Source organism: Drosophila subpulchrella, chromosome 3L (genome assembly GCF_014743375.2).
Source record: "Drosophila subpulchrella strain 33 F10 #4 breed RU33 chromosome 3L, RU_Dsub_v1.1 Primary Assembly, whole genome shotgun sequence".
Lineage (NCBI taxonomy): Eukaryota > Metazoa > Arthropoda > Insecta > Diptera > Drosophilidae > Drosophila > Drosophila subpulchrella.
This window is the reverse complement of record NC_050612.1, coordinates 7,528,414-7,554,011: the sequence shown is the minus strand read 5'-3', so window position 1 is coordinate 7,554,011 and position 25,598 is coordinate 7,528,414. Positions and strand designations below refer to the sequence as shown.

The 25,598-nt window shown below is 39.2% G+C and overlaps 6 protein-coding genes and 1 pseudogene across 6 annotated transcripts; 4 read left to right on the top strand and 3 right to left on the bottom strand.

The window, feature by feature from the left end:
* Positions 1-15,243: 15,243 nt before the first annotated feature.
* LOC119555268 lies at positions 15,244-15,770 on the bottom strand. Its single transcript, XM_037866572.1, has 4 exons — positions 15,746-15,770; positions 15,480-15,686; positions 15,341-15,418; positions 15,244-15,254 (listed from the first exon to the last, which is right to left on the bottom strand). Exons 1-3 carry the CDS (start codon positions 15,768-15,770, stop codon positions 15,357-15,359), a joined length of 294 nt encoding a protein of 97 aa, XP_037722500.1. The 3' UTR covers positions 15,244-15,254; positions 15,341-15,356.
* A 229-nt stretch (positions 15,771-15,999) lies between these two features.
* Positions 16,000-16,410, bottom strand: LOC119554901. The gene is made up of 3 exons (XM_037866003.1): positions 16,386-16,410; positions 16,117-16,323; positions 16,000-16,061 (listed from the first exon to the last, which is right to left on the bottom strand). Exons 1-3 carry the CDS (start codon positions 16,408-16,410, stop codon positions 16,000-16,002), a joined length of 294 nt encoding a protein of 97 aa, XP_037721931.1.
* Positions 16,411-16,730: 320 nt separating this feature from the next.
* LOC119555221 lies at positions 16,731-17,104 on the top strand. Its single transcript, XM_037866493.1, has 2 exons — positions 16,731-16,965; positions 17,040-17,104. The coding sequence occupies exons 1-2, from the start codon at positions 16,734-16,736 to the stop codon at positions 17,102-17,104; spliced, it is 297 nt and encodes a 98-aa protein (XP_037722421.1). The 5' UTR covers positions 16,731-16,733.
* A 622-nt stretch (positions 17,105-17,726) lies between these two features.
* On the top strand, positions 17,727-19,845 carry LOC119555198 (annotated as a pseudogene).
* Positions 19,846-20,560: 715 nt separating this feature from the next.
* On the top strand, positions 20,561-21,577 carry LOC119555197 (salivary glue protein Sgs-3). The gene is made up of 2 exons (XM_037866455.1): positions 20,561-20,588; positions 20,643-21,577. The coding sequence occupies exons 1-2, from the start codon at positions 20,561-20,563 to the stop codon at positions 21,575-21,577; spliced, it is 963 nt and encodes a 320-aa protein (XP_037722383.1).
* Positions 21,578-23,750: 2,173 nt separating this feature from the next.
* On the bottom strand, positions 23,751-24,170 carry LOC119555196. The gene is made up of 3 exons (XM_037866454.1): positions 24,137-24,170; positions 23,877-24,077; positions 23,751-23,815 (listed from the first exon to the last, which is right to left on the bottom strand). Exons 1-3 carry the CDS (start codon positions 24,168-24,170, stop codon positions 23,751-23,753), a joined length of 300 nt encoding a protein of 99 aa, XP_037722382.1.
* Positions 24,171-24,547: 377 nt separating this feature from the next.
* On the top strand, positions 24,548-25,300 carry LOC119554558 (salivary glue protein Sgs-3). The gene is made up of 3 exons (XM_037865529.1): positions 24,548-24,584; positions 24,655-24,867; positions 24,933-25,300. The coding sequence occupies exons 1-3, from the start codon at positions 24,560-24,562 to the stop codon at positions 25,298-25,300; spliced, it is 606 nt and encodes a 201-aa protein (XP_037721457.1). The 5' UTR covers positions 24,548-24,559.
* The last annotated feature ends 298 nt before the right edge of the window (positions 25,301-25,598 follow it).

Below are 25,598 nucleotides of genomic sequence, written 5' to 3'. Positions count from 1 at the left end.
ACTCCGCCTGGGTAGCTCTGAGGAAAAAATTTCTGTGTGTTTACTTTGAAAATTGCTGTGATTCGGGGCAGTTCGTTTGCATTCCTTGCGAGCAGGACCAAAAAGGGAGGACCTCAAGTGGCGTCTCTTAAGGGGGTTTAAAATTGAATGATTGTTGAATTAGCAGATTAAAATTATTCGCCCTGAGGACGATTGCCATAATGAGAATTTGCAGTGTGCTTGCGGTTGGGATAAAAGAAATTTAAGATCTAGATCACATTTAGATTTATAGGTATTTATAGGTATCCTAATAAGTAATATATTCACTTTAAAAAAACAGTAAAAATATATATGAATTTTAATTTCATCAAGAACCAAAACAATCTTAATGAAAAATTTATAAACATAACATGACATCGAAATATTAAAAAAACAAATCTTTTTTGAAAATAAGAGTAACATATTTACAAACCATTCGATTATTCTCACCACAGCTGAAGTGGAAAAATAGCACTTATAAATTAAATCAGATCTAATTTTGGACTTCAACAGAACTAGAAATAAATGGAAATTCAAGTTCAAGTTGTGCATGTCCTCAGACATTTGTATCTGTATCTCAATCTGCTTAGGCATTCGTATCTGTATCTGCATATTTGTACATGCATCTGAAGCTGCAGCGCAGGACCCGTCTTTCGGCATCTGAGAGTGTCTAATTAATTGTCAAACATTGCGCGCTATGTGACGTTAATAAATGTCAACTAAATGAGCTGCATGTACGGAAGCCAAGCGAGGCGAGACGAACTACTGGAATGGATGTGGTGCGGCACTCAGAGACCCAGGGAGGAGGACCTCAGGAGGCGGAGGGGACAACGAGCCCCTAAACAGATGCTGATGATGCAGACTGGGGCTACTTAGTGGCATTGCCAATGCCACATGTTGCACTCGCCGCCGAAAACAAATGAAAACTATTTTAAGCCGATTGTCTGTCGAGTGGCAGGCAGGTGTGACTGAAACTTTGTCTTTGCACTGGAAAAAATTTGAAAAAAGTTGATTGGCTTTAAAAAATTCTCTGATATGTATGTATTTAAGAATTAAAGTTTACATAATTGTTTTTACCCCACCCAAGTTGTTTTAAGCTTTATCAAATACCCTTTTTAATATTTTTAGTATAAGCCAATATATAATAATATATTAGTATTATTTAAAAATCGCATTTCGAAAGAAAAAGCTGTTTTTAAATAAGTATTTTATGGCTAACACAAAAATACATTTTATATGTTGAGTATTGCTCTAAAATTTAAATATAGCTACAATTGGACTATTAAAGACATTTCGTCCTATAAGTTAGGCAGTTAAGAGATGTCAGCATGGCAGACACATTGATAATTATTTTTCTCCGTGCAAATCCGTCTCCTTCGTATCGACCCCACCATCTCCTCGGTCTGTTTACCAAATTAGATGCATTTGAATTGATGTGCGTGCATAAATTACGTCTCAAATCCGTATCTCACTTCGGCTCTGGTTTGCTCGGTGGGTTTCCTTGGGTTGGGCGACTGCCTGTGGACAAGTTTAAATTAAATGTTTAACATTCAATCAGGGATGACGGCCAACTCTAACTACTCGTAACTCCTTTCGAACCGAACCCCTGTCTGTGTCGGCAGTTGAAATGCATTTGTAAACTTTTCTATTTGTCAGATGCGAGTTGTGAGTTGCGAGGTTCGAGATGCGAGATACGAGCTTCGAGGTACATAAACTTATTCACCCCCAACCTTCTAAACTTGCAATCAAGGCAACTTCCTGCCTGCCGCTTTCACACTTTAATTTCCGGTCTTTATTGTTATAGTTTCTTTGGGTTTGTGTTACGGTTTCGGCTTGAGTTGAACTGAGTTCTGGTTGAGTTCAGCTGACAGGCTCTATATGGCTCAAGTGGTTTCGGTGATCTGTCATTCGAGGGGGAACAACTCAAAGTGTCTAGGATGTGGACAACCGCGTTTTGGAATTGAAAAGTTGGACAGGAAAATTAATTAACATCAAGGCGCGTAGCAGAGCAAGGCAAATGCAAATCTGGCAAATTGTTTGTGAACTATCAAATTGGGTTGAACAGTCGTCAATATTAAACTATTCAAGCCAGCCTAAAATTTAATTTCTAAAGCACAAAATAATTCAAATAATATTAGCTAGTATAAATAATTCAAATAATATTATCTAGTATAGAGTTATGTAAGCTTATTAAATTTCATTATCCACCGCCCCTTTATATATATTATATACTAGTTAATAATAAATAAATACATTTCTTAAAAATAATGTAATTAAAAATTACTAATTATTACCTTAAAATGTTTTTAATGAATTAAACTAAAATTCTCTTTACAAATATATCAAATTTGTGCCATTATACGGAATGTTACTACCTGTAAATATATAAATACTTTATATTTGTTACAACCTGCCACAACCGGCTTCAACATGCTTTGGTAAGTGATCACCTCTCACTTCAGGCGAATTTTAGCCCCAGCCAGAGCCCAACTTTCCCTAACTTCCTGATATATCATTGACATATCATCCAGCTGAACTTTCGCATCTGGCCCCGGGCTAACAACCTTCAGCAGACACAGACAAAAAAGCAACTTGGCAAGCTGAATCCGCTTTTCACCTGCATGCAAAGCCACCGAGGAAATCTCCTCTTACCTTGGGTCATTTTCAGCATGCCAAGGAAGGGTTAATATGGCGAAAGGGGGACTCCCCGGCACCGCACACTTAACCCACCCGCACACACTTGTCTCATTTGGTATTTGTTTTACGTTGAAAGTGTGAAAGCGGCGGTGAGATGGGGGAAACATGGTATAAATATGCGCTTGGGGTTAAATTCTATTTGAACTTTCTACATCCGTTTTTGTGCTGGCAAAGGGAAAAGCAGGGGCCATGGAGCATTTCATTCACACTTTCATTACTGTCTGCAGAATATATTGCACCCCCGGGGCGTTTGTCACAATCCGTAGTAGGAGTCGCAGTCCGAGTCAAAGTCAGCGATGGACCCTCGAACTGGATGGATGTATTTGCATTGAAATTCGCCTTTCAGCAGCGTCTGCCAGGCGGAAGTGCTCTGTGGCAATTGCATTGGAATTTCCACTCTTCTCCAGATATGTACCCTTGGATATCTCTTACATCGCAACAATGCAGCGCAATTAGTTGATAGCACGCCTCGTGCAACTCATTTCCCGAACAAAAACTGGGAAAATAGGAAAATAACGCCCAGTCACGCGGCTACATTAATCAACATTGGCTTCAGTACCGCGTTGCAAGTCGCAAGTTGCACGTTGCCGGTGCCAAGTCGCCAGTTGCCGGTTGCACTCCACTCGGATGTAGGTGCCGGGCTCAGTTCAGCTCAGCCGGCTCAGCCAGCTCAGTTCCGAAGATTAATTAAGGTCAGCAGGGAGTTCAGGCTCAAAAGAATGCCGCCTAAGACGGCTGACCTAGTCTAGTCATGCCGACTAATATGGGAGAGCCGTGGAGCCTCTTTTCTCACTTCCTTTCCTTTCCCTACTAAATTAAATTCCCTGCACGCCGAATTTTCTACACTTAAAACTGTGTACATTACTAGGCCCAAGTCAGGAATCTTTTATTAAAACTTAAGCTAGAATATTTTAATAGAAACCAAATAATTTTGATGTCATCTTCCAAGGGAATGGCATCCATATGACTAATCTGGCTAAAAAAATAAATTGGAAGTAAATGGTGATTGCAATTTTCAAATAAATGCCCCACTACATACATATATAAACGACTTTAAGTTAATAAATTATTTATTTTAATTTTAAGCTTAATGCTACTTTGTGCAACCAAAATATGTTTTTATTCTTTATGAGGAAAATAAAAGCATTCAAAAGTTTCTGAAAATTCCAAAGAATCAATAAGAAGCATAAATCAAGCAGAAACCGTAATCATTATGACCGTAATCATTATTATCATAATTTTTAACCAAATGTTAACCTAAATATATTAATAATATTGTTATAAGTAATAATTATAATTATGCTTACATTGCATTGTGCACTTACTAAAATAATAATTTTTGCAGAATATTAATAAAATTCTGAAATGTCATAATAATACTGGAAATGGATAGTTCAACCTTTTCTTTGTATGTCGGTTCTAAGTGCTTGATTTGTATACAATTTGGAGTCCAAATATCAGGGAAACTTATTTCACAATCTGGTAGTGATTGGCGATTTATCTGAGTGTAACTGGCAGCAGTGTAAGTAGCGCAGTTAGAGGTCCGCTTCCGAAATCTGACTTGAAGGCTTCTTGATGCATGTCGAATGCAGGGTAATGAGCGGGGGGTGGCCCACCATATGTGGTCCCCAAATATATATTGTTAGCGGGAGAAATGTACGATGAAATCGGCTTCAGGAGTCATCAAACATCATCAATTTAATCAATGGTCAGCCCACTGGGGTGTCCTTCGCATGAGGGGGCGAAAGTGGGAGTCGCTGCACTTCCCAATTGCAAAGTCAAACTGCCCGAACTTTTTCTGGGGGATGACCCGGCAAGCTTACAAGTAATTAAGGGTGGCAATTTTAAGACAAATCCTTGGGGTAAGGTGTTCGCCTGAATGATGCGATGGATTCGTTCGGATTGGATATGTAATTGAGGGGGGTTTGCTGTGGGGTGTCGCTTCTGTCGCACTGAAGTACGTGATAAGGGCATTAATGATGGCTAAGCCGCCACCTTCCGACAACCAAATAAAACTTGATGAGTTTCAATTATTCTCCGGACAGGGGAATGCCCGATGAGAAGTCGAATTTTAACTATGAATGCTTCTGGATTCTAGAAGTAATAAACTTCCGTTCATTTCTCTGTTTTAGATCTTTGATAAGGAAAGTCATCAGCTTTATTAGATGCGTGTTCGAAAAGTTAAGACTTAATTGCATTTTAATTCAAAATAGGATCCATCATGCTCATTTTTTTTTAATAAAGTAATATTCAAGATGAAAAGCACCCATTCACAAAGTGAAAAGAAAATTGAATCAGTGGTCTTAGTTCTTACTCATTAAATATTAGTCAAAGGAAATAAGTTTGCTTTCCGCCATTTCATAAAACAGCCTGAAATGAAAGGCAGCATTCGTTAGGTAAGTTGAAATTGAATTAAGAAAATGATTGCCAATTTGGGTTTTATAAGTAGGAGAAAATTCGAACGGAAATGAATTCCACAATTTTGCTAAGCAACTCCAATAAATTAGTCAGGCCAAACCAAATTATGGGCCACATCTCAGGTACAACGATAATTTACGGTCAAGAGGACACCACATCCATCAATCCAAGTTGCACCTTGCTGCTCTGTTTCCATTCTCAGCATCATTACAAATTCTAACCGCAGGATCTCGGCCAGACAACGTCCTTCTCACATGGAATTATCAAACTGCACCTGCTGAATTCATTAAATTTCGCTAACGATCTGCTTGAAAGCCAGCAAACCAGACCCAAAAAAACAGACCATACAAACTAAGGCCGAAATATCTGTCTTCGGCTGTTTAAAGTGCTACACATAACCCAGCACAAACATCATTAATTTTGCACGTAATTATGTGAGCCAAGTGGTGAAACACCTAACCGAAAACCAGACCAAAAACCCCGCCAACCAAGCTGCAAAAACACAGTACTGTAAATCAGTGCCATTAAATGCGACTTTTCAACAAAATTTCCGAAAATTTATGACAACAAACGAGACTAATTACGCGACGAGGAACAAGAAACCGAAACGAGCGAAAATCTGATGATGAAGTTGGGGCGACGATGAAGACGGCGACATTGTAGATACTGCGAATTGAAGGCAATAAAATTCGCCTGGCCGAAAGGAGCGACAATAAGGCCCTAAACGAGAGCAGAACTAACATTAATCAAGGACTTAATGAGAGCGGGCTCGCCACGAAAAATATATCTAGTCTGGGCAGGACTTTATCGCCAACTCGTCATCGATATTTTGGCCAGCAATACATCAAACCAAAAGTATACCCGAGACTTGAGGCACAGCCCACTTAACTAAACTGACAGTTCAGCTGCTACAATTTAGTCGATTAACGTCAGATCAGCAGACGATCCAGACTTCTCGAATCCCTGTTTCGAGGGATCAGCCCATTGGTTCTCTCTCCTCTTGCTGGCTCGGCCTGGCAACCTGTCGTCATCAATTTTGTGGAGTCGTCTGGTCCCGAAAAAAGTGGCAGCTGTTTGGCCTGGTCAACAAACAGCGGCCAAAATCACTAAGTGGCCCTGAGTGCCGCAGGTAGCTGCCAGACGGCAGGAGGCACGATCATTGATCAATGATCTTCAGGACAAAGGGCAATCCAACAGCGAGTGCGATTGTACACTCAGCAAAACTGAGCATCACAACCCAAATAAATCAAAATACTGATATTCGTTTCAAATAAAAATTCATTTAAAATAATTTTTACATATAATAATATTATTTTCGTTTCTTAAACGGTTTAATTTGATTATAATAATTTCCTAAACTAATTCTTACGAAATAAACCTTGTGCCCTGAACGCCAGAAAATGTACTTACGTAGTTATTTAAGTAACCTGCTATTTTTATAATAGGAAAATTTAAACAAAAAACCTAATTAAACCTTTTTATAAATAAATAATTGAATGATTTAAGATTAGAAATATTCATAAAAACCATCGAACTCACAATAAAATGTCATTTTAGGTGTCTAAAAGTATGCAACAAAATATTAGTAATTTTAAAGTACTCTAAATGTCATCTAGCATAACATTTAATAGTAATTTCAGAATCATTCGTGCTTCAATTTAACTCAGATAGGAGGACTATTTTTTCCGAGTGTTTTATTAAACCCAAGCAGTGTGCAGGTGACTTTTTACCTCCTGCTATTCCGTTTGAATTATGAAATTATGCATCCCAAAGAAAGTTAATCCCGCAGATGCGTATTCCCCTATTGAGAGACAGAGATTTCCCAAATGTTACATGATATGTGACCAGATCTCTATCACCATCGGGCCAGGCCATCAGAGGTATAATTAAAAATCGTTCATTTGGCTCGTTTCCATTATCTTGGTATAGAGATCTATTGATTGCCTTTCCTGGAACCGCGATGCTGGCTTGTTAGTTTAACAAGCTGGAGGAGAAGCTGCGAGTACCAAGGAGACTGCGGCTGACCATTTATTTGGCCGGAATTAATGGTCAGCGGGCCTGGGCTCCATCTGTTGGCCAAAGGCTAGAGAGCCATACGATTTTGGTGGCCCGAACGCGTGTCTGCATTTAATTTAATAATATGGTGTCATGTAGCAGTTGTTAGGATGCGCTAAATGCCCCGTCCTTTGTCTACGAAAACTCGGACTGGCATCTGTCTGAGGCGAGCTGGATTAGGAGTTGGAGTCGGAGTTGTGTAACCCAATGCCAGACAGCTCTCGTAGACAAAAGCAAGCTGTTGCAGCCCCGACCGAAAACCTGAAGCTGAACCTGAACATGAAACTCAATGGAAATTATAGCGAAGTATTGTTCACTTTAGAGGATTTGTGTGTTCGGTAGGTTCGCATTTGTATGCTAACAAGGGCGTGCGCTGAATGGTCTTTAAAGTAGGTGCCTGAAAATGGTAGAAATTCCCCATAATTAAATACGAGAAAGTGCAGAACGATCCTTCGGTTGAACAACTGCCGATAGCTGATCTACTTACCTCAAGTGCCGGCTCTTAGTTTGCCCTTACACTTAACAGCTTTAGATTGTATCTTTGAGTACGTGAAAGAACCGTGAGATATGATGCAAATTTGAGATAGCTATCTCCACTTGAGCTGACCACACAGTCAAATTCTAAAGTCACCCTTAGATGTTATTTGTTAGCTGGAAATATTATTTACTTTTCACATCACGTGGATTAGTTGAAGTTTCAATGGTCAAGTTAAAAATAAAGGAACTTAGGCCTTCCTTTGAAGGTAAAGATACCTGATAAAGGTATTTTTAAAGCATAAAATCAGGTCTTAGTAATATAAAAATTTGTAAAATAAAATAAAGATTATAATCTTTATTGCCTTGGGATTTTTGGGTACGGTTTTTTTCAGTAGCAAAACTAATATTCCCAATCTAGTAATCCCATCTCATCGCTGCCACAACAACATTACCACTCACTTTGCCAGGATATCTCGAAAGTGCTCATGTTTATTTGCATTCATGTTGGCATCCCATAATTCGTTTGATATTCTCTGTTTTTTATGCTGTCCCCCTCCTGATTGTCATGCTGCGTGTCCCATCAGTGGAGTGTCCTCGCACTTATTACATATGCAAATGGCAAACAGATTTATATACACCCAAATATGTTGACAGGACTCCAGCCAACTTTTATTTGCCAACTTTCCAACTGCGGAGTTCTGTATCCCCCGCATACCATTCAAATGCAAATCCCCAAACTAATTTTTGTTTCGGCAAAATATTCACGGCTCGTTGCACTTTGTGGGGCCACACGTCAGGATGTCCAACCCTTTGCGAGGGTTCAGATGGGTTCGCCAGCTGGTCCGCGGTCCGTGGCAAATGCACAGCTCCCACTACATAATACAATCGTAAAATTTGCCACAAAAGCCACTTGGAAATATTAAAAGCAGCCGCAGGACAATGACAGTCACGCTCTCCAATAAATCGCTTACGCACAACTTTTCCCTCCGCTCCTCGAGGAGTGATGAAAAATTTTCCATTTTCATTTTCCACATGCAATAAAATCTAATAATTTTGATGGGGTAATTTTTGGGGGTTGTGATGCCAATTTCTGGGAGGCTGTCGCCGACAAAACAGCTACAAACAATTGGCAACACTTGTGTTCGAACGGGGGGAAAACAACCCTCAAGTAGTGCACTTGCCGTTTGTCAAGGGGGTGTGGGGTTTATCCAAGAAAATTGGGGGAGTTATTGCAATCAAAACGAAATCATTTTTATGCGATCCCAAATGCCGAACCCCGATCCCGCTGCCCTTCCGCACGACAAGCTTTCCTCTGATATATGAGATGTAATTAAAGTCCGGACCACGAAATCAGTTTTGGTTTAGTGCAATAGTTTTGCGGTGGGTGGTTCTGACGGCGGGCTGGCTCCTGGGTGGCTGATGGGTGGGTTGTGGGCGGTGGGGCGTGTCGGTTGATTGCAAATTGGTCCATGGCCTGTTGGTGACGTGTCTTTGATTACGCCGCAAGTCGCTGGCGCTGTCATCGTGTTCCCGGCTTCTGGTCTCTGTTTTCTGGCTACTGGCTTTGGCTTCTGGCCGAGATTCCCGGTCGCCTTGCTGTTTGTTTTTAATATAAATGCAAATTTCGCCAACGGCATTCGCCAGGCGCCAAAGTTCGTAGTACATATGTGTGTGCGGGCCTGTTCCGGAGATCTGTCATAATTAATATTTTGAAGCTTTGGCCACGGCATCGCAATGCGTGCGTATGTCTAGCACTAGTTGCAGGACGCATATTAAACAGGATAGCTCTCAGGCACTTAACGAAATATCTTCAAAAACTAATCCTAGCTTGAAAATATATAAAAAATTTTTTAAAGGGCTGAACTAATTCAAATATGTCTAATATTTTGAGTTAAATAAGTATACATTTTATACCAACTAGTTATGGAACTTTTGAAAATTATTTCTAATTTTAAATGCCTCAATAAAAATAAAATAATTTAATGATAGCAATTGCCTATATCTTTATATCTATAGTTTGTTTTATGTATACCAAACACAAATCAATATTATTTGTTAGGCTATGTTAATAAACACGTCAACCATTTTCTGACTTGGCAAGACCTTTATAAAGACCTCATATGGACAAGTTTTTTAAATATTATTTAATTAAATTAAAAAGTTTTAAGAGTTCCAGTTACCATAATTGCCACATATTTTTTCGAGTGAAGGCCTCACAACTATGCCGCCGGCCTACGAACAGTTTTAATGCAATCTAAAGTTTTTGACAGTCCCGCACTTCAGTTTCGAATGTGTGCCCTGGCCAAAAAGGATCACAGCCCTGTGTCCTGTCTCCAGTGACCGGAGTCCTGCGAGAGTCCTGGTCCTTTTCGAGACCCGGGTGAGGGTTTAATTTATGACTTGCAATTAGCAGTTGGCAAATGTGTAATTTTCATAGATGCAGGGCCTTTCGGAGTTGATACATAATGATAGGACATGCTTCCAGAGGATATCTCGGCTAATCGAGATTTGAATTTGCCAGCCATTTTAGACAAAAGGCAGTTTAAACTTTTAAGTGGGTCTGAATTGCCCAATATTAGGTTCCCATTTAATTGTGGTAATCTTACGCTGCTCGGAAAGTTTGAATTTGGGAAAATGTTGCAACCAATTTGTGTCAAAATATGAATCCAAAACTGGGTCAGAGTAAAAACCCCAGCTTATCATAATAAATTCACCACATATACAGTGTGTAGTGCACAAGGAAACTTTAATCTGAGTCTGAACAAGTTTTTCATTACAACGATTTATGGCAGAAAATAAAATCAACAACTATCCCGCAAAAGGGCCAAAGTTCAGCACTCGAGATTCCTTAGCAATTCAACGCACTGCAGCAGTAATTTCTCCGCTCCGGACATTCGTTCTCCGTAAGCTGCAAAGGCAAGCTCAAATATTTATAATGCTGTCCAACACTTGGTTGACCACAACTGCTGGCCTGGCCAAGAACATTGACCGCAGTCTGAAAAATAAATAAAAAAAAAACAAAAACAAAGAAACCCAGAAAACATGGCAATCGAAGGGGAGGGAAAAACAATAAATTGATTTTTGTATCTCCATGGCGAACAAGTGCAGGATTCGGGTAAAGGAATATCCAGAGTGCTCGCACACGCCCCGATAATTATGAAATTTGAGGCAAAGAAAATCTAAAAAACCCAAGAATAAGAGAAACAAAATTTCTACAGAAAGCAAAAATCAATTTATGAGGCGAACACGCCCCGAAAACTTTGGAGCAACGACGTTTAACTGCAAAACGCCCTGTATCCAAGGCGTGTCCGAGCAACAGACATTTGAAAGGATACAAGGCGAGGAGTCCGCAGGACAATGCCGGGCCGCAACATATGCGAAAGGGATAATAATTCAGTGGCCGAAAGGCGCTGGGAACAATGGTCGCATAACTCAGGCGCGCCAGATGAACTAAGGACGTGTATAGGGATTCGACGGACTGACCGACCGCATTATGGACTCGGGATCGGCCCTAATTCAAAGGACACGCGCACAGCGGGAGATGTGCGATGTCCTTTTGCCAACGTTTGATGTGCTGCGGCGACTAGGAATTGACATTTAATGAGCAGAGTCCCCGCTCCCACGCAGCACCGATGGGAGTTTTATTTGAACACTCACAAAATTAATTGTTATTTTGTTTATCCAATTAACTAAATTATCTATATATTTAGTTCTAAGCAGCTAGAAAACTAGAATTATCCAAGTAACCCATGTTTGCCGATTCAAGAAGTGAACTCTTCATATAGATTATAATATTTCGGAACCTATTAACGAATTGTATGAATTCCAAAATAATATTATCTATGTTTTATTATTATTGAATGCAGATTCTTGGACGAGAAAATGTATTGAAATTAAATCTTAATGTAACGCACACGTGAAAACGGAACTTATAATGTTTGAGTTTAGCTATTATAATCTTTTTATATTTATAAATTCCTTTGATTTATTATTTAGAAAGACAATTTTAGAGATTCAAAGACTACTATCTTTTCTTTGAGTGCATTCTCTTACATAAATCCCGGCTAGCCAGGACCTCGTTTGTGCAACACCTTTTGTTATCGCCGAAATCACTTGTCCTGGGGCCCTGGGCTCCTCGCCGCTCAGTCGGATGGCAAATATTACATTGTTACCTGGCCTCTGGACTGTCCCATGTTTGTTGTCTGGTGGACGTCTGGTCGATGGGGATTTTCGATTAGCTCTCACACATATCAAAATCGGACGTTAATTGTTTTCAGGTTCGTGGCATGTCAACAGATTCAAGCACGTCGCCGAGTTGACCGAGGTTTTCTACTCGATTTATCTGTCTAGCCGGCTAAATTTTATGGATTTGTTTTGTTTGCCCGCGCTGAGATTGCAACAATTACTTATGAATCATGTCTGCAAGACTAAGTCTTAACGACTAGTTTTAAGGAGCGTTTTAATGCGATTTTTTATGGCTACACTCTCTTGAGGTTGTGGGCTAAGGTAACCCATTGATTTTATGGGGTACTAATAATTATACGATGATAACCAATAATGTTTTGCTATTATTCTGCTAATGGTTACAAATTGGATATCAATTTAAAGTATTGTGAGATAGATTTTTGCAAGTAACTTACAATTTTGTAGTAAAATAATGTTGCAGTTTTATAACTTTAATTTTTAAGATAACAATACTTTAATAAATCAAAGTGCGTGTAATTTCTATCTATCTGACGGTTGTCGTTGACTTCTTGCTTAGTAAACAATTTGTACTTGCCATTAAAATCACAGTTTCCTCATTTCCCACACTTTAAGATGTGATTGGGAGTGCTCGCAAATCGCTTGACTTTTGCGCTTTTGTTTGCCCTTCCGATGAATTAAAATCCCCGACACATACGCAAACATATCAGCGAAGGGCAAACAAGTGCTAAGGCGAGACGAGGGTCCTCCACTTTGACCACATTGCGGCCAAGTACTGGTCGCATTCTGGCACAAGAGCACCAGCTGTTGTTCCAACACACCCCACCCAAAGTTCAACCCAACCACCCACCACCCACCACCTTGCAGCCACCACAAATTCCACCCGCGAAACAACCAACTGAATTCTAATAATTTTAAACAAAAACAAACTTCCTGGCCACATGCCTCATGCCCATGCAGTCTGGTATTACAGAAATTACAATGAGCGAGTTTAGAGAATTCGTTTCGAAATTTCACGCCACCGTCTGTGACGAAATTTTTTTGTGTGGCTAAGGACAAGTGCAGCGATGGGCAGGATGAGTCACCCCCTTTTTGCAGAGGGCAACCCTCGGTGGCAAGTGGAAAAAGGTTGCAATCCGAAACCCAAAAACGAAACCCAAAAAAGCATCGCAACCCCGTAGACACAGTTGCCACTTTTAATCAGCATGAAAGTTCCTGTTCCCGTTCCCAACCGGCTGTTCAGCTATTTAAGGACCCCGGAGATTCCGATTCCCCCGAATTAAAACTCAGCCGAAAATGAAAATTTCTATACTGCGTTAGTTCGCTTTTTGTTGAAGGCGAAATAAATGAATGCATGAATTCCAAAGCAATTTTGATGTTGACATTGAGTAATGTTGGCTCCGTTCAGCCTGGCTGCCTCACTCTGGGATCTGGGATCTGCTTGGGGTCGTGTTCTTCGGTGGGTGGTTGTTTGGTTTGGCATTTTCATATCATTTTCGAATATTACATGCGGATTAGCATTTCCTCATCGGGATTGCAACAAAACGTGTGCCCATCTATTGGGGGGTCTTTGTGGGGTGATTTGGGCTGTGGCATGAGGGATTGGGGATGGGGACCTTTAAAAAAGGGGGTGGTTCGCTGCACTGGGTGGGTGGTTTGGCCTTTGTTTGGGGGAGTGTGCTGTCGATTACCCTCGGAAGGTGTTTTTTAGTGTTCTTAAAGGTTTTGTCCAAAAGAAATTAAAGTGGTAAGCAAGGCGTTAGGGAAGGAAATTGACGCCGGGAAAAGATAAGATCAATAATGAAGGTTTAGAAAAAAGGGTGTCTGTATTAAATGACTTATTCATATATAACAAGTTTAAGCCAGTTACAGATATAACAGATACAAAAAAGGTAGAAGTTATTTTAACAACTTAATTAATTTCCTAATTATTTAGAATTTTTAAAATTTAATTGCATTTAACATTACTAAATATATAATGTATTTTGCCTAATAGTTCTGTTTAAAAGTTTTGTAAGAAAAAATATCAAAGGAAGTAAATACTTAAACAGAAATAAAACATAATAATGTCAATATATTGATTATATTTCCCCCTATCGAATTAATATTTATTAATTTACATAATTGTTGAAAAGTTCCTAAGATGTTAAACATGAAAGCATAAAATCCTCTGCCAACTCTTCCCAATCCACCGCATTGCATTCATAGTTTCCCAAACTCAAATAGCTCTCCTCATTTTTCGAGCTAAGAAACTTGCCATATTCTTAGCATATACCTCCAACAACTTTTGGCTCTTACAACCCGACTTTCGGACAAGTTTAAGGAATTTCCCAAATCAACAGCCTTTCAGAAACCAAATGGTCGCGAAAGGGGATTTTGGGGGGAGGGCTGAGTGGAAAACCTAACGTCGAACTAACTTTTCAATTTTCTTTTCACGCTCGCATTTTACAAGCTGCTACATGATTAGGGTCAATGGTTCGGGGCCCCTACGTCCCGCTCCGCTGGAAAACTGTAACAAGCTGCCAAATTTCACACTCAGTTTCTGATTCTGAAATAACTCGAACCAACACACCTAACGAAGTAAAAGTTTGGTGGGCGGAGGGGAGTCCGTATCTCTCAATCTTGTCATCACTGCGATTGTAATCATAATAACATTCACTGAAAATTTTATTATTAACTGACAGTTTATTAAAAACCCATTGGGCTGGCTGGCCTGCTCCGATTTGTTTGCCGGGATTACTGTTTGCTTTCGGTCTCGTCCCTTGTTTGTTATCGAGATCATGGACACATGTCGGGGATGGCTGATTACGCTGGATAAATATTAAGCAACTATGTGGAGGGCTTCCTCCTCGGAGATTCAGGGAAGGATTCGGGTGACGACATCATCGGGCGCTTCCTTGCCGTAATTGACTCTCTGCCAAAGGGCACAGAACTGCTCCCCCAAACTGGTAATGAAATTTTGGCTTCGAGTGCTATCAGCATATACATATAGACGGGGGAATCCCCCGGCCAGCCAACTCCTCTCAAGTTGTTATTGTTTTTGTTTTGGCACGTGGCACGTGCAACGTGGCCAGGAAATGCCCTGAAATTGATTTTTATTTTTATTTTAGTTGAGAGTCTTTGTTTTTTTCGGGCTCTTTTTTGCCCTGGGGCCTTGGCGTAATTATTTCTGTCCTCTGTTCCAGCATGTGATTAGATTTTCGAGTAAAAGTTTATTCAGCTTTGCTGTCGCTCGATTATAATTAAAAATGATTAGCTCATAAATATTTCCTCCTGTCGAGGGAGAGATTTATGAGAAGGTAAATACGGAGACAACAGATGCCCCGAAGGCCAAGGAAATGTTCCACTTGATAGTAAAGTTCAGAGAGAACTTTGGGGTGACAGTCCTAAGGGGTGAATATGAGATATGACATGATTACGTTTCTTTTGCTGGTAAATTAAATAACACTTTGTACTAATCTTTCATCCTCACATTTTAAACTCGATTTTCACAAATGCATTATGTCAGCAATATTTTCACAATTTAAATCCATTCCATTCATCTGAGTTACTAAAATTTAAGAAATGTTTAAATTACGTCTTATTGATAAAATCAAATGCTTTATTCTCACCCAAACATTTTATTGCTTCCAATTCACACCGGGTGATATTGCTCCACTTGGATCCAATTTCTTGACTGCAATTTCGATTAAACTGATGTGCAAAGTCATTGTACTTTCCCTGTATTGCTTCAGTTTCCTGACACTTTAGCAGCAGATCATTGCACTTGAAGAGATCCCCAAAATAGCCGCCCCTACTTCCATTAAAAATACTGACAACTGTAAGGAACTTAAAATTGAAATACAATTTATGATAAACTTACAGTAAAGCCGCTTACCCAGCAGTAATATTATTATTAACATCTTGAGTTTAACTAAAAAGGTAACATTATTTTGTACAGCTTAAGTATAGTAAAACGACCCCCAAACTCCTTTGTTTTAAGTCGCCATTCTGTTTTAATAAACGGTTTGCTGAATAATTAAGGCCATATGTTTATTACAAAAGCTTTACTTGCGTAAGCCTTTGTTATTATATACTGTTAATTAAGACAATATACTGCAGTGCCAATAAGCTTTTTTTATTATATCTTATTTACAGCTCCAAGATTTCGGCAATATTATTGCAGGACATGTCATCACAGCGGCGTAAGATTACTGAAATATTAAATTAAATTTAAAATAACAAAGCAATAGGATGAAGTGAACTCACGAAGGCAGGTGGCCTTTTCCATTTCACAGCGAGATACATTATTCCATCTTCCTAGACGCTCCCGACGACAATGTCGATTAAAGGAATCTATAGCCTCATCAAATCGGCCTATTCTAGGAGTAAATCGTTGACAATCTTTGTATACGTCCTCACAGTATTCACGATTCGATTGAGCTTGAGTGTAAGACAAGTGCAGGACACAAAGGACTGCCACAATTTTTTTATCAGTTAAGGATACAAAAGAATTGGTGACAAAATATTAATCCCACCTAAGAGGAGCGAAATTTTCCACATTTTATTCAATGCGATCTAAACAAACTGATGACTGATTATCTGTGGAGTTGTATTTATATGAGCAAAATAGATCAAGATTTTTTGCCAGAATTGCCTATCTATATGAGATCTATCTTTATTCAGGTGGCCTTTTGTTAATCTGGTTTTTGATCCTATTATGAGGAAATATAATGCTCTCAAGGGCTATCCTTGCTCTGATTTAAATAAAAAAATGTTTTTGTTTCGCACAGACATTTCCAAGTGTTTTCTCTCTGGTTGACCGTGTATAAAACCGCTTACATTACTCACCAAACATCAGTTGATGTTCATCAGCTGTACTAAAAATGAAGTGCGTTTGCATTTTTTCCTTAATTATAATCCTTTGCTGCTTGTCAATTAAGGCGCAGCGTCTAAACTGCAGCAGGATTCGAGAAAATTGTCGTCCTTGTACTCGTCGTTTAGTGGATCCTATCAACAATCTGGAGTTTATAAATAGAGATTGTAGGGAAAAAGTCAGGGAACGTTGGATTTGGCGGGATGTGAGACGTTGCGATATGCAAATTTTTGCGTGCGAAAGTAAGATCTCTTTGAAATACAAATTTAAATAGTAAAAATATAATTTAATGAAATATTGCTTATGTATATTACAGATCATGAGAGCAGATTGGACTGCGAAAATGTGGCTAGGTTAACTGGAATGAGAAGAATACGTTAAATTGACAAACAGATTTTATAAAATGAACATTACAATTTTTTATTGAAAAATTTTATATTTAACCATTTTCTTTTTTAACCTTACCAGGAAAATAATTATTTTATCCATACTACATAAAAATAAATATAAAATAAACAACATAATGAAAAATCTCACAGCTCTTTTCTTTATTACTGACATAAAAACATCATGTTATATGTGAAACTATCCCGTCTCTAAATTTCTAATAAACTTATAAATAAGAAATTCTTTTTCTTTTACTGAAAGTGAAAAACTACAATAGTTGGAGCTTACAACGTAACTTATAGCACATGTTTAATAACAAACTGACTACTTTAAAACCAAATTTCAAAAATTTTTGCAAGAATTTTTAGAAAACATATTTTTGAAGCCCGACAAAAAAGCTTGGACTTTCTTTATTTTATTTTAAGACTTTGAATTTGGCTTGAATTTGAGCTGTCAACAGGCAGCAAAAAGCTGAAAACAATAAACAATGTTTTATTAAAAAAGCAGATCACTTTTCACTATTCTGTAAGGTCTGACATATTTTGGATTTCGCTTCCTTGTAAGCCAATATATTTAAAGCTCCTTTCTCGGTTTGTATTTATCGAAAGCATCGAAGATGCAGTTGGATAAAACCATCTGGATCCTTTTCCATCACGGTTATGTAGTCATTCGTGGACTATCTCCTGATTGTCAGACAATAAAAGAGCACTGTTCATGTTGCCTTTTAAAACTCAACGACAGCTATAATAAGTAGGAGGTCGTAAACACTGGATGCAAACAAAAGTTGCTTGAAAACTACATCTGGTAGGATCAGGAACTCTGCGATATGCTGGATATCGCCCGTGAACGTAAGCAAAGAAGGTCTTTAAGATTATATATTATAGCTTATTTCTATTAATTTTCAGAAGCTAGAAATAAAAATAAGGATTGCTTAACAATTGCTAGTGTAAAGCAAATGCGCATTGTAAAATAACTCTAAACAAATGAGGAACGAACAGCTAGTGTACTTTAATAATATCGCATACTGTCAAAACTTAAAAATTAATTTTTGATTTAATCGATTTTTATATTTATTATTAGGTTATAAGAATCTTTTTCCAAAAGTTGTCGGAAGGATGATAGAATGGATTTTAAAAATAAAATCGGAGGTACAATGTTGTATGTGCTAAGACTAATAATGGAAATTGCGAAATATCTTGCTCAAGAAATATCAGACGAGTTCTTACAATCGTCTTAAAATGTGTATGTGCTGATTTAGTTTTAAAACGGCAATGATCAAATATCCATGTCGTACCAGTAGTAATGATCGGGTATAACTTGAAAATATTTTTCTGCGTAACAAAATTACATTTAAAACTTTTACCATTAATTCTTGATTTCCTGATCAGGCTAAAAATCATCCTGATCGGTCGAACATGTCCTATAAACCCTTTTTAAAATATACGATATACATGAAGATGCCTCATATTTGTCAAATTTAAACTTATTTTCGGTTTTCGGAGAATAATGATTGTTCAATAATTTAAAAAACAATTGGTACAATTGAAATTTAAGAAATCTTTATATCGATATTGGATGACAATAAACTTGTTAGGTTTTGAAAAATATCAGGATTTCGTTAATTAAGGTCGCAGCCTATCGGTCACATTTTTGCAGGTCCCATTATTACAGCGAACCATTGTCACTGGGAAGTAAAGCACTTGATGAAAATAAACTTCTTAAATTATTAAAAACTAGCTTACATATGCACGAGGCCCGGACCAGTTCACATCGGGTTATCCTTTTCCAGTTCCGGTCGTATCTTCCACAATAGGCGTTAAAGAACCCAACGGTATCGTCCTCAGTTCCCAAGGTGGACTGCTCGCGACGACAATCGTCGAATAAACGATCACAGAATCACCACCAAAATGCAGCACAGAGCTAAATGAGTGGAGTTAGATACTAACCTACTACCTTTATAACACTAACTTACCCAACGCGAACACAAATTTGGACATTTTAGTAGCTTTTAAGATGGGACTGATCTCTACTGTGACTAAATTTAAATAATCTCCAGTTTCAACAGTTCACACTATCTGTAGCTAATGAGTTGTATTGGGCACAGATCTGTTTCTTTATCTTTAAAAACCAGGTGTGATCTCATCTGGGACAGACTACTTCCTTGTTTTTTTACTTATATAGGCTGAACTTTGATTTAATTTCAATCAGAAGGCAGCCTATCGTTTATTTACGTGCACCTATCTTCAAAATACAAATTACAAGTATCATCTGTGCACTCTTGATCCTCGGCTCTGTGTTTGTTAATGTGCAAGCTCCTGACTGTCGGAAGCTAAACCTGCGATTCTTGCATCTGAAGACTCAATAATCCCATTAACAACGTGGAGTACATGAACAATGGATGCCGCGAGAAAGATTGCGGCAGATACATTTGGAGAAACCAGACCCGATGTGACCTTCAGGTCATAGCTTGTGGAGGTAAGGCGCAGTCATACCTTTTTTTATAAGTATTTAAATAACACCAGAGTTAAGCAATTGATAAATATTTTTAGGTATTGGAGATTATCACTGCATACATTAATTAATCTCATTTTTTTAAAAATTAACTCGTACCTCCCACATTTGTAGCTCACAAGAGGAAAATGGATTGCCTGGTTATAGCCGAGCTTGCCGGCATGCCCAGGCGAACTTTGAGGAATGCCCACCAGCAATATGATTATCCAAACGAACTCAGCTAAAATATTAAAAGTGATTTTGTCCAAATAAATGCACACTTGCGAAGAGATTTGAGTTGGTTACGCTGGCTTGTCTGCCCGGCCAATAAAGCGATATGTTCTTGTCTCGGTCGTGGTCTTGGCCTTCAATTTTTCTGGGTCCTCAGCTTGAAGCCCTTCCAGGAATCAACAGTCGCCGTTCCCGAGTGCATCTTCCACGTACGGGGCATTATCGTAAAGACGGGTCCAGACCAGCATCGCGATGAGTTGAGCCAGGCACGCACAGCACATCGTCATGCCTGTCTTACACTTGATGCATCCCGTCATCTCGTCTGGCAGTTCCTCAAAACTCCCCCCCACCCTTTTTGAAAACATAATTTTTCAAACGAAATTGTTTTGATTTTCTTGATGCCATAAAAATGGGAATTTATTACTCGGCGGTCTGAGATTACAGTCAATGTTTTTGGCTCAGACGCCAGACGGGAGTTCATCTGAGGATCTGAACTTGGGAGAAATTTTCCACGACGTGGGCAAACAGAGTGGCGCTTATTAATAAGTTGCCTATTTACTTGTCCTAAAATTGGCTGCGACCTGAGTTCAAGTCTATAATTAAAATGTATCTTAAATTATTTACACAATTGCAAGGTTACTGAAGCTGGTCTAGGGTGAGTGCTATAAAAGTTCTGGTTGGAGCTAAGGATGCACACAGTTTCCCAGAACTTCTCTTAGAGGTTTTAACATGAAGCTTACTCTTATTTGTTTACTGGGTAGGTGAAGTTATAGATATTGTTTAACATTTAACTATAGTGTTATTTTTACAGTGAGCTTCGTTCTGCTGCAATATGTGGAGCACAGTGAAGCCTGCTTGGAGGTAATTGAGCATGCCCTGGGGCTTGAGCCCTGCAAAGAGGATGCCCGAAAGGAACATCATAAGGTAACTCATAAGGAACCTAATGGACGTGGACCGGGACTCGTGAGAACCACTAGGAGTCGTGTCACACTAAGGCCCAGGCATCGTGTAACTAGACGTATAAAGCGACACACCATGGAACATCATAGGACCACTAGGAGCATTCCAGTTCCTCCAAAGGAACATACTACTCACAGAATGTGTACCGAACCGACCAATCCACCTTGCACTGAAAAGACTACTCCTCCTTGCTCAGAGATTACTAATGAACCGACCAGCCGACCCTGCACTGAGGAGACTACGAATAGAATTCCTTGCACCGAAAATACTACAGAAGCTACAAATCCACCTTGCACAGAGAAGATAACTACTCCTTGCTCCAAGATTACTACTGAGCCGACGAGTCCACCTTGCACTGAAAAGGCTACTCCGCCGTGCTCCGAGATTACTACTAAACCGACTACTAAAGCCACCAATCCACCTTGCACAGAGAAGACTACTACTACACCAACGACCGAGGAACCCTGTGGATGTAAATCAAGTCACCCACCAGGATGGAATCCCGGTGGTCCCATACAGACATCACCTCCAAAGATCACCAAGGAACCCTGCGGATGTAAGCCGAATCACCCACCTGGATGGAATCCTGGCGGTCCTAAGATTCCCATTCCAAATGTTCCCGGACATTTTGGACCCGGTCCTGTCATCCCCAATGGAGGAGGAAAGGGATGTGGCTGCCCTAATGAATGTCCACCCAAAGAGGAGTTAGGCGAAGATCTTCGTATAATCCAGGACAAAATACAATTACTGCTTGACGGATGCATCCTACAGAGCCAAAGCTGTTAAAAGAACACGACGACTGACCAAACGATTTCTAAACCAAAATCACTTTTATATTGTTGACTAATAAAATAAGTTGTTTTGCATTTAATTGAGTTGCAAGTGCTTCTTAGGTCGTTTAAAAGCACAGCCTTTTAAATAACATCCGAATCTGACCAAATTCCTTTGAAAGCTTAATTGTTATGCATTAAATGGGTCTTAAGTTAACTGAAGGCCAGGAAGAATGTTCTGTTATGTTGATTTAATGAAACTTAGCAAAGCATGGCTTCTCAATATGCTTTTAATATAAACTGTGTGAACGCGTGTGTGTGTCCGTATGAAGTGCTTTTTAAATACTTGTAGCGGTTTAAGCTTTTACCCTTACCAGCTATCGGTCCAGATGCCCCGACCCCAGAACTCCCACTCGACACCCACTTCAGTTCACGTCATGAACATGATTATGTACTTTATGAATGTGCAGAGAAGCGATTGGACTACCTAAAGCTGAACGATGTTTAGATACTCTTCTAAAGTACTTCTTTATGCAGAAATTGATATAATAATAAAGCGTTTCCACATATATAATCTCTACTAAAAAGATTTTAAGAACTTATATTGATTTGAGCAGAAACGAAATAATATTATTTAATATATCAAAAGCAATGTATACTAAAGCTATACTAAGTTCAGATACTCTTCTAAAGTAATTTTCAGAAATGGAAATAGTAATAAAACGTTAGCACTTATATTGATTTAAGCAGAAACGAACTAAAGACTTCTTGAAAAGAATTATTTGTTATGCATAAAGCAAAAAAGTAGTTTAATAATATGGTCCCTACTTAGGTACCATCTCTGTCTTTCATCACCCATTAATAATAAATCACTTATTGTATTGTTATACTTAAGAAGACAAAGAGAAAAAATCATTTATTTATAAGATGTAAAGTTAAATATAATATCTGTACATTTTTAAATATTTTATTGAACAGCGAATAGACCCGTCCAAAAGTTAGGGCATAGGTGGTGATGATTTTTCCACTCAGCCTGTGCCAACTGCTTATATAATATTTGAAAATTGAAAATCTTTTTGGCGCTGCACTTGAAAAATGCTTAGACCAGGCCATGATGATGAACTTTATAAAACTCTTGACCACATTTGCCGCACCCGTCGCCTCTCCCCTCCCATTTAAAAACGTCTTTCCTATCCTTTCGCTTCCACTTTGGACATGTCTGACCAGCTGACGTCCCAAAAAGTGGTTAGAGGAGGGTTCGGGACTCGGCACCCAGAGATGGGGTATTCGGAATGCATTGCACTTGACTTTAGCGCCACTTGTAAGTGTAAATTTTATTTGAGCCAACGGAGTAGGAACACATGTAGACACTCACATTCAACCATGCCCTTTGTCAAGAGCCCCAAAGTGCCTGGCCAGCGATATTGGCGTTTGCACTCGGACTTGGTCTTGGACTTGGAAACATTTTGGACTTGCACTTGGACTGGGCTGTGGAGTATGGGTCTCCGTTTCGTAGTCGGTTTTTTGGCCCGGAGTTTGGCGTCGTGTCGCTGACAGCTAAGTGGTGATAATCGCTTTTGAATTGAATTTGAGCAAGTAAATTTTCACGCAGACCAAGTTGAAATTCAAAAATGCAACAGAGGAAAGATCCCAGAGCTTGGACACTGGCCATCGGACAAAAGACGACACTTGTTTGGCTTCGCCCTGTCTCTTTTTTGGGTGGGCGTTTTGGTTTTGTGTTTTGGCTGCGGCTTTATTCTAAAGTCCAGAGGAAGGGGGTTCCGAGGAGAGGGGCCTCTGCGGTTTGTTTGGCTGGTTACTGTGGCTTCTAATTTGTGAACTGGATTTGCGGCTTCAAGTAACGAATGGGCGGAGGCTCAGCTGGAATTGTAAGTCATGAAATCAGGACTTAAAGTCCTAAGTCCCACAACTTGAATAGTTGAAAAGTTTCGGCGTAAATTAACTTTCGTTAAAAGAGCAGAAAGCACTTAAGTCTTTGGAAACAATATTTTAGAAAAATTACCCCCTTAATATTAATTTACAACGAATTTCTTTTGTTTCTTTGAAATTCTATTTAACTAACAGAGCTAATAGGACCTCGTATCATCTTCATGTAAAGCCAACAAGGTGGATATTTCAATGCTCTCTAGATTTTTATTATCAATCATTTTATCAATATGTGAGTTTGTTTAGTTAACACGGTCCATGCCAGCAATCTCAGCAATGTCATTACAGTTCATGCGTCGATCCGCTCCTAAGGACATGAATAGTATCCATTTAAAAATATAGAACTTTTAGAATTTATCGAAACTTACCCAAGCAGTTCAGTCTGGTGAGCTCACAACGTCCTACGTTCCTCCAGCGCCAGTTCCTTCGGGTCCTTTCCCTGCACTCCCTGTTGAAGATTGGCAGTTCACGATCATTTCGGTTGTTTAACCTCTCCACGCAGCGTTCACAGCTCCTGGTCAACTCATCGCAGTTCCGATTTTGTCCTGCGACCAGGGTCACAATAAGGACTACAAGCCAGAAAAATAGGTTATGTAGTTTAGGGACACACTTTTAGACCCAAACATACCAGTTAATACGGCCAAAATAGCTTTGATATGCATTATTTTGTCTTGATAGCACTTGACGGGAACTTATCAGTTAGCTAACTACCGAAGTGCTCACTCCAACCCCACTTTATATAAACACCAAACTCTGCAAAAGTATGCAGCTACCAAACCAGATGTTTTATAACAAAGAGTAAAGGTTATGAATATAGAACAATAGGTTTACAAAACTTACATAAGCTCTTTTTAATAAATTTATATAAACTGGGTCGTCTTTTGAGCTCATTAAAGGGCATGAAAACAATCACTTCCTGGTTTTAATAAAAAGCTATTATGCCACAGTTGCCATGGGTTTTTTCCGAAGGCTGTTTAGCACTTTATAAAAGCGCGAGTACGAGCTGATTTTAAGCACTGAAGTCAACCAAGTTCTTAGCGGCAATACCAAAATGCTAAAAACTACTCTTCTTTTTGGTAAGGATCTAGGTCGACGTGTTAATAATATTACATATCGATTGTTAACCCAATTGCAATCCTGTTTTAGCTATCGCCTGCATCTTCGTGGCTGTTCAGGCTCAAACTCCCAGGCCAAGCGATATTTGCCGTACTGAAAACGAAAAATGCCGACGAAATGAACGGAGGTTGGGAAGGGACAATGATGTATCAAACATATTCAACAATCACTGTCGCCAGGCCCGTGGCATTACCAACTGGCGTAATGTAACCCGTTGCGAATTGAGCCTGGCCTCTTGTCGATGTACGTAACTTACCATCCATCCCTAAGGTGAAAAGCTAATATTAAATTATTATTTCCCTTTATAGTGACACTCGAACGTTGCGCCCCCGTAAACTGCGAGAACGTCAGAAGAAGCGTTGGAGGTGGAGGTGGTCCACCTTCCCCCGGTGGTCCACCGTCTCCAAGGACGACCACTCCTCGAAATCCTGCTCCCCAAACTCAGACTCCTTCTTCTGGTGGAACAACAGCTCGTGGGGGCCGAACAACTAGGAACCCTTCAAATCGTCGAACCACTACTCGTAGGACACGAACAACTAGAACTCCATCTTCTCGCCGAACTACCACTCGTAGGACCCCAACAACCAGAACTCCTTCTTCTCGACGAACTACCACTCGTAGAACATCTCGAACTCCTTCTCCTCGTACTACCACTATTCGACCTTCTGAAGAGTAAACCACTATAGGACTTACCTTGCCTCGCTAGAAATCAACTTAACTAAAATGTGTATTACCTAACCCCAATAAACATTTCAATGCTCTCTAAACAAATGTTTTATTTTGACTGATCTGTCTATTAACTCATATGATAAATAGTTTTCATATCGATTATAGGAATTAGTAATTATAAACCCGTTTTCTTTTAGAAGTACCAAGCACAGATTACATTTTATAACAATCTAGTCAAAAAGGATCATTAGTTTAATTAAATATTAACAATTTATCGTTTTTACGTTGAAGTATAAATATGAAAA